Raw genomic sequence first — 9,046 nt, 5'->3', positions numbered from 1 at the left:
ATGTGTGTATGTTTACAGTTGTTTAATTCACGAACGATAAACGTCTTAATTTTGACTCTCACATAAAGATGAAACTTTTCAAAGTTAAAATTTAATTTTACTGGTGAGGACTTTTAACAGTTTGAAAGTTTTTTTATTGACTTATAAGTTTAACAAATGTCTTTACTTAGTATGATATACCTGGTCTTATGTAACGGTCTAACTGTTTTTGATATAAAAAGTCAACCACAGTTCAAACTTCTTTTAGAATTCGTAACATAGCCGTTAATGAATTACGTTCTTCGAGTAAAAAACTGAGTCTGACTTAGGTAACTGACTTTTACAGATCTTACTGGAGTATTAATTCATGATTTACAAGAGTAAATCTAAATATTTACAGTGCTTTCTCTTGCACTGTTTTGAATATTGCAGAGCAGTTTCTATGCATTCAAAAAGAACTTTTTTCAAATGGAAATACTTTATCTGGAACTTCAATTTCATCATTTTTAATGTGAATAATGGCATTAAATGAAAAATAAAATATGTAAGTCATAGCTAAATCTGTGTGGGTGTGTTTTCTTATAGCAAAGCCACATCGAGATATATGCTGTTTCCAGCGAAGAGAATCAAATCTCTGATTTTAGGACAGTAAATTCACAGACCTACAGCTGTCCGAGCGGAAACCACAACTAAATGAAATGAAAAGCAAAAACTTAAGTAAGATGTGTAATTTGAGCACACTTAACATTTTAGAGGATCTTCTATGAGTTAGAATTTTCCTTACACATGATGTATTGTGATTTTACGGAAACGGATGATAATTAACATAAGTTATGAAATTATAGTAAAAGTGATTCACAGATAAAGAAATTTGTATTGCTAGTACGTCATAGTACTACGTTGGATTGATATCTAAATAAGATTATATCACAACGATTACATAACGAGCGGATATCAACAAAAGAAACATTCATGTTTTAAGTTTTGGTAACTTTTAGATATCGTTGCCTTATGTCATAATAACAACCTCTACAAAGTAAAATTAAAAAAGGTTTAGTTCAGCGTGAAAATCACTGGCCTATCCAAGTCTACATGAAGTTTCTTAAGGCTTTGTACGAACTTACACTAGCAAACGATACTAATGAGCCATAGACTTCAAATAATTATAGCATTAGAACGAATTTACTTAATTTAATAAATTAATTATTATTTATTTGTGTCAGCATTTTGCTCAAGCCTAACTATCGGGGCATAGATATTCGCGACTATGAACTGACAGACATTAAGTGAAGGCAGTTGGTCAACAGCATTCGTTGAACATTCTTAAACTACGGAATACAATTTTGCTGCAACGGCTTCGAATCTAGAACCATTGGACTTGAAGTCCGAGCATGATAATCAATGGGCTAATCCTGAGCAAAAATGTTATCAAACTGAAAAGTAAATATTTCTCTTTTAGCGGAAACTTGTCTTCCACGATCTTAACATTGATGTAGTGATAAATAACCTTCTATTGAAAGATAAAATATCTCATCATTTGTGTGTAAAAACAAAGTAACAAATACTGCATCAACATATTGGTATTATTATTGTCCTTATTGGACATAAGTAATCATTAGTCACGTGACAACGTGGAACTGCAGATGTTTTGATATATGGTGATACAAATACTTCTAGAAATATAAATTAGTGTAAGGTTATATCTAAATGACACCATTTATATATATATTACGACATATAAGACAGATTTTGTTCCTCAATAGTATATATTATTTCTTTATTGCTTATGTTGTAAAAATATAGAAATTTGCCATTATTGCCTTCAAACTTTGCTTTTGTGACCTGGATAATGAAATTCAGAAATTAACCTATTTTATATGTAAAAACGAGCAAGTTTGTACATTTTCATTTACATAAAGTCTAAATAAAACAACATATGAATCAAGATTTATATGTATTTATACTAAAGTTATACAAAAATGAACACAAATGTTTAGAAGTGAGTAGTTTTTCGAGATTTGCAACCGTAATGAAATCACTTTCACATATCAGCCCCCAAGTACAGTCTCCGCATTCGACTTTGTTAGACCAAAATACTGAAGGATGTAAGTAATACCAGATTCTTGAAGAAATATCTACGAATGTTGTTCAGCTTTGGGAAATGTGGATACTTTCAGTTTTGCTGTTGATTCAACAGAAGATTCAAATCAAATGTCAGCAGTTAAAGAGTTTTCATATACAAAATGATTATGATGAAATCATTCCAGGAGCTACCAGTCATCTTGAATTCGTAGTGAGCTTTGAACTGGAGAGATTTTTGATAAAAACAAAATAGTATAAACAGGGTTTCTACCTAAGGAGCTGACTGTAGCTACACCATCCAACAGGGTTTGGTTTGTTTTGGTTTGAATTACACACAAAGCTTCACGAGGGCTATCTGTGCTAGTCGTCCCTAATTTAGCAGTGTAAGTCTAGAGGAAAGGCAGCTAGTCATCACCACTTACCGCCAATTATTGGGCTACTCTTTTACAACGAATAGTGGGATTGATCGTCATATTATAACACCCCCACGGATGAAAGGGCGAGCATGTTTGGTGTGAGGGGGGATTCGAACCCGTCAACATGGTTTTCTTGGATGTTTTCCCATGTGTTATATAATATGCATAGTGGTCCCTTTCTCAAAGGAGAAGATAACTTGTCTTCAGGTTGCAAAGGAATAATCAACAGTCAGATTGTGCTGCTCACTTGAGTAGCACCATGAATATATCATTAGCAAGTAAAAAATTAAGCAACTGTTTTTATGATAAACAAATCTTTAAAATTTTCAATGACATACAAAAGAATAGTAAATATTTATATCTGTCATTGAACTGTGAAACATCATTCCACTGTCATTGAAGTGGACTACAGTTTGTTTTTTTACAAAATAAAAAAATACTCAAAAAGAGGCGACTCACACCAAACAACATATTTGTGCTCGAAGCTTAAAAGCATCTTGGTCACATACAAGCTAAATGGCCACAATAGAGACTCCTAAGGTCTAGGCACAACTATCTTTAATTGAAGTTTCTGACGACGGGTTACTCACACATTGGACTGAACCTTTAAACGTTTTGTACATTTTTTATATGTAAAAACCATTAAGCCACACCTGGGACAACATTCAATGAACAAACGAATGTAACTGAAGCAAAAGACATTCAGGTAGAAAATATACTTTTTTTTTTTTTGGAGGGGGGGAATATACGTGCTAAACATCCGTTCTGTCTGAGTCATCATTTATAGTTTCATAAATAAATTATAAGAAAAATGTTGCCACTTATCTGATTACAATTTCGTTATGCAAGTGATCAAGGGTTCAGCAGAATTTCTAATAGGAACATGAGAACTGGACAATTTTTCCATTATATCAATCAATAATATTACTTTTCATACGACTTGTTGTGGGTATTAAGAAGTCGTGTCGTGGTTGTAAGTAACATGCCACTGTAAGTAGTAAATAAAGTGATACTAGTAAGAGAAATCAAAAGTAATATATATTAAAAAGTAAATTCGGTGCGGTAATCTCTGTCTATTGTTTGAATGTAACTTTAAGTAAAATCCGTATAGTTGTTCAGAAAAGGCACGCATGATAAACATTTACTGTTATTTTTCACGTAGAAGGAAAGGTCGAACGTATTACACTACAGAACTTGTGTAACAATATTCACCACTTAACAAGCCAAGGCCAGTCTGTTGTAGTAGTGGTAAAGGGTATCAAGTACACATCACTTGTCATAATCTTTTCTAGGTCGTACATGCGCACAGCGACAAAATTTACGATAAAACCCAGTGTGGTTACACTTTCGTCAATATCCTGTTAACTAGTTACAATGACAGTTCGTGACTTCGGACTTTCTAAAGGCACAAAGATAAGTAATTGTGTTTGCAATATGTTTCTATCTCGTTTGAATGAAAGTAACTAATTATCTAAAGATATATAAAACAATATAATAGGATGCTTCATTTGTGAATAAACTCTAAAAGGAAGATGATATCAAGTTTCATTACAGATAATTAAATGTTCCCACTCCAGCAAGATCTCGTGACAATGAGATTTGGCGATAAGTGATATTTTTTTCTATTTCGTTCTCATTATTCGAGTGAGTGGCTACTGTGTCCGAAGTAAGAAATTATATTAACGTATTTACCTTAATGAGTATTTTATAGTGAAAGCTGCAACAAACATAGAATTAGCAGAAATGTGGCCGATCCTTACAGTTATTATAGTATTTGTTTTCTACCATCTCCTGAATACAAAAAACTTAGCACCTACACACGGAGTGTACAACTCAGCAGGCAGATACTTCTGGTTAAAAAAAACCCTGGCTTTCTTCTACGTTAAAATCAGGAGACGGATTATGAAACGCAGATTCGACTTGTATGACATCAATATACTCACAGACTTAGTGAAGTGTGGATATATACCACCAAAAGAAGAGACAGCTCTTGAAACACCTCAGCCATCGAACCATTTAGCTGGTCATTCAGATGAAATATTTTTTTATGGAGTGAAGTCTACTGGAGAATGTCTGGTTGTGAAGTTCTCCAGACTACAGAACAAGATGGCAGAAGTAATGGTATTACTAAAGACAGCTGATGGCAGACAATACTCTTATCCTGATGGACCAACACAAATAATATTCGCTGGAGATAAAAACGACTTCAGTGGGGGAGGATTAAAGCTAACATGTTTGAGTGCAATGAGAAAATGGAGAATTTCTTTTAATGGTCTTTTAAAAGAAACATATCAGACTACAGAAGAACACAAAGTTGTTCATGTCAAGTTTAGTTTTATCTGGTTCGCTATGTCTAACATTTATGACTTAACCAGTGATTTAAGATTAGATGAAATAGCTGAGGCATTAGCCAAAGAACAATGGTCTGGATGGCTACCAGATGTCAGCAGTTTGGAAAATGCCCTGGATGTGTATGAACAGGGAGGGCAACTTCTGGGCAGTATCTCTGTGGAAGGACTAGAAGAAGAGATTATATTATGGGGAACAAGAAGAAGATGCTTAGGATCCTCAGTTGAATTTTATCGTAGTGTTGACTTCTTTGGCTTCACAAATAATGGTAATATGTTCCACATCAGTGCTTTATCTATACAAGGAATTGTATCCAATCTTGTATGTGGTCACTACCTCCATTCCAGTGGCATACTTTTCCCCATCAGATCCTGTAACTTCAAGCTTCCTTCAACAGCAGAAAACAAGCAAATACCACATTTTGTAAGATTTACCTTCAGAGCAGGTCAAAAGGACTATCATTCTCTTGTGGAAATGAAAACTAATTTTTGTCATTATAAAAATGGTACAACTGAGCAACACATCAAATATTCTAACATTACTCTAAATGGTCATGAAGGAACTGGACTATATATGTTTTTGTACAGAACAAAAGAACACCGACAGTTTCCCATTGCCACCCCACTAAATGTTTTACATAGTCAAGAAGCATCCATGTTAAACCAATTGATAACAGACTTTGACTGTCCTGACTGTCATGAAACACAACTCACGGGAGGAAAAGGTTCTTCTTTAGCGAAGTTAACTGCAATATCACGTCAAATTAATTCTTTCATTGTTCCAAAAGGTCTGGTTGTTACCACTTCAGCTTATAAAGAATTTATTAAGAAAGGAAAGCTATGTGAAGCAATAACTAACTTGGAGGAGGTGGCATGGTGTCATGCTACAGGAAACTTAAAGAGCATCTGTGAACAAGTAATGTCGAATGTCAGCAAAACCAAGATTCCCGGAAACGTGTCAGAAATGATAAAGGAGAAATTGCATTTAATTTTTGGAAGAAATCTAGATAAACTTAGGTTTGCTGTTAGATCTTCAGCATCTGGAGAAGATTCAGATGAACTGTCAGCAGCTGGTCAGAATGAAACCTTCTTGGGAGTTAAGGGAATTGACCAAATCTTAGAAGCTGTATCAAAATGTTGGGCTTCTCAGTTTTCTTATACTGCTGTTGAGTATAAGAGGCAAAATGGTCAATTGTTAAATTCTCCAATGGCTGTGATTATTCAGGAGATGATTCCAGCTGATGTTGCTGGAGTTATGTTTACGTGTGACCCAGTGACCAGTGACCCATCAGTCATTACCATTACAGCTAATTACGGACTTGGAGAGACTGTCGTTTCTGGTTTTGCTGAACCTGACACTATCTTTTTAGATCGGGACTACACTGACAAGGTAACATACCGATTTGTTAAGATTGGAAAGAAAAATATTTGTGCTTTAGTAGACACTGATGGTGAGATAAAAAAAGTTTCACCAAACAAAGACACCTCACAGCCATGTATTTCAGAATATACTGCTTTGGCTCTAGGAGAAGTTGGTATATTAGTTGAAAAAGTTTTTTCTTGTCCCAGAGATATTGAATGGGCTTTGTTTAATGAAGAAATATGCTTACTTCAATCTCGACCTGTGACATCATCTCATATAGAAACAGAAGTTGAACTAACTCATGATATGGATACTCATTTGAGAAGTGAATATGAATATCTTTCTAAAGCAAACATTGGTGAGGTGATGCCTGGGGCAATGAGTCCCTTGGGAATTTCTGTTTTAATGTACAATTTCGAAACTTCCTTTAAGAAAATGTTCCATAATTTCGGTTTTCCAAAAGAGCTATTGTCATTCTACTGTGTTAAGGGTTTTGTATGTAAATATAATCATGTATTCTTTAACATGATTGACAACCCATTCTTTCTAGAGGAAAGTGCCATAGCTGAAAGTTATCAAATAGCATTGTTTGGTCGATTATTACAAGATAATGAGCTAAAAAATCGCATTAAGGAACGACATAGCATAATTGACATGTCTTTATCAGTTAAGTTAAGACAGTTGTTTTTTATGGGAAAGGATCTATTTAATGCCAAATACGTTTTAAAAAAGGCACAGAAAGAAAATGGTAATATACAACTTTCTTTGAATCAAAATGAGGCTGAAGTTATGTACAAATTGATTGGCCAACATCTTATTAGTTTTACTAATGAGCCAATCCGTTCCCACAATAGTTGCAGTGTAAATTCTATGTTGTGGAATTCACTTCTTTTAAAATTACTAGTATCGGCAGAGAAAGAGTGGAATGACAAAGTATTTTCAGATTTTGGTTACCTTCTGTCTACCTGTACCAATGTTGAAAGTGCTGATGTACCCGTAACCTTAAGAAAATTGGCACTAGTTATTAGTGATGAAATTCAAAAAGAAGAGTTTTTGAGCATGACACCAGAGACTGCATTAAGATGGTTAACCATTAATCAGTCAACAGCAGGACAGGCATTTCGAGATTTTCTTCACAGACATGGACACCGTTGTGTAAAGGAGTTTGATGTCAACTCTATTCCCTGGGGAGCTGATCCAAAACCTCTTGTGAAAAATATTCAAAGTCTAATTGGACAAATTAGTCATGAAGTTACAGAAAAAAATGAAATCAGCTTTGAAAGAGCGATATCCAAACTACAAGTGTCTTTGTCTTGGTGGCAGAAATGGATGTTGCGGTTCCTGTTACCACGAGTACGAAATGGTGTGCGACTAAGAGAAGCTTCCAAGTCATTTTTGATTAAAGCATTTAACGTTTTCCGTCAAGCTTATGACCATCTAGCGACACTCATGGTAAACGAAGGACGTTTACCTGATCCTCGCCTCCTGTTTTTCTTGACTCATGAAGAAATTGGGCAACTACTTCAAACCCGGTCAGCTAAACTCGTTGCTAAGGCTGTTCGTCGACGGAGAATTTTCCCTAAGTTAGATTCCCTGTGTTTCTCTGAGATAACCCGAGGAATACCTAGACCTGTAGAGAAAACAAGTAAAAAAGAACACAGCTCTTCATCTACTTTCATAAAAGGTACACCAGTAAACAATGGTATTATACGAGGCCCAGCTAGAGTAGTGATCTCTTTGAAGAATGCTTCTGAAATACAGGCAGGTGATATTTTGATCACCTACTGTACAGATATTGGATGGAGTCCTTATTTCCCGCTCCTCTCTGGAGTTGCCACTGAATTAGGTGGTTTGATTTCCCACGGTGCTGTTGTGGCTCGAGAATATGGACTTCCCTGTGTAGTTGGACTCCATGGAGCTACAAGTTTCTTCAAATCTGGAGAGATAGTCAAACTTGACGGGAGCAGTGGAAAATTAGAAAGACTGATGAATTAATGTAACTTTAGTAAGGTAATATGGTTATTTAAAATGTTTATCAAAGTAATTAATAGTTTTTAATAGAAACTAAGATCTGAAGGTTTTGTTTATAATTGAAATACATAAACGTACATATCAATTTCGTTCAGCCTATTTCTTACCTGCCTGGCTAAAACTACAAAATTCAGGAAAATATTATTTGTAAATGCAGTGTATACTAAAAGTGATTTAACATTTTTAGAACTGTAATATTTTTTAACAGAACTTATGTTAGTAATATGTGTCATAGTTTTTGTACTGATATTAGTAAAACATGTCATATTGTTTGAACTGATTATAGTTATTTGGAATGTTTATTTAATAGAAATTAGGGTGCAGAGTTTTTAATTTACAACTAAAAAACTCTATAGGAATACAAAAGTATGCATACCGCTTTTCTTCAGTTTGTTTCTCACCCATTCTGATGAAAATTAAAAATTTAGGTAAATACTACTTATGAACATAGTTAATATTGAAGATGATTTTTAATAAAACTGGTGTTATTTTTATTCAACCATTTACTGTCATTGACTTTTTTTTTCTTTGTCCAGAAGAGAAACTTTCAATACCTCAAGTCAAACTTCAAACGATTTCCTTCGATGACTAAACACTTTTTTCTTTGTTCTGGGTTAGGCTTGCGCTTGTTTGACGTAAAAGACGAGATATTTGTGAACATGAAAAAGAATGTCACAAAAGAAATGGGTCAATATTAATTTTCATATGTAATGCAACAGTTGTTGTTGTTGTTTGTTATTAAACACAACGGATTATTTATGTTCTGCCCACCATAGGCAGAGAACCCCTGTTCCTAACTGTGTAAGTTGTTTCATATTATAATTTAT

The 9,046-nt window shown here is 34.3% G+C and overlaps 1 protein-coding gene across 1 annotated transcript; it reads left to right on the top strand.

The window, feature by feature from the left end:
- The first annotated feature begins 3,778 nt into the window (after window positions 1-3,778).
- On the top strand, window positions 3,779-8,721 carry LOC143253766 (rifampicin phosphotransferase-like). The gene has a single exon (XM_076508109.1). The coding sequence runs from the start codon at window positions 4,221-4,223 to the stop codon at window positions 8,181-8,183; it is 3,963 nt and encodes a 1,320-aa protein (XP_076364224.1). The 5' UTR covers window positions 3,779-4,220; the 3' UTR covers window positions 8,184-8,721.
- The last annotated feature ends 325 nt before the right edge of the window (window positions 8,722-9,046 follow it).

This window comes from Tachypleus tridentatus, chromosome 6 (assembly GCF_004210375.1).
Source record: "Tachypleus tridentatus isolate NWPU-2018 chromosome 6, ASM421037v1, whole genome shotgun sequence".
Lineage (NCBI taxonomy): Eukaryota > Metazoa > Arthropoda > Merostomata > Xiphosura > Limulidae > Tachypleus > Tachypleus tridentatus.
This window is presented reverse-complemented; position numbering and strand designations above follow the sequence as displayed.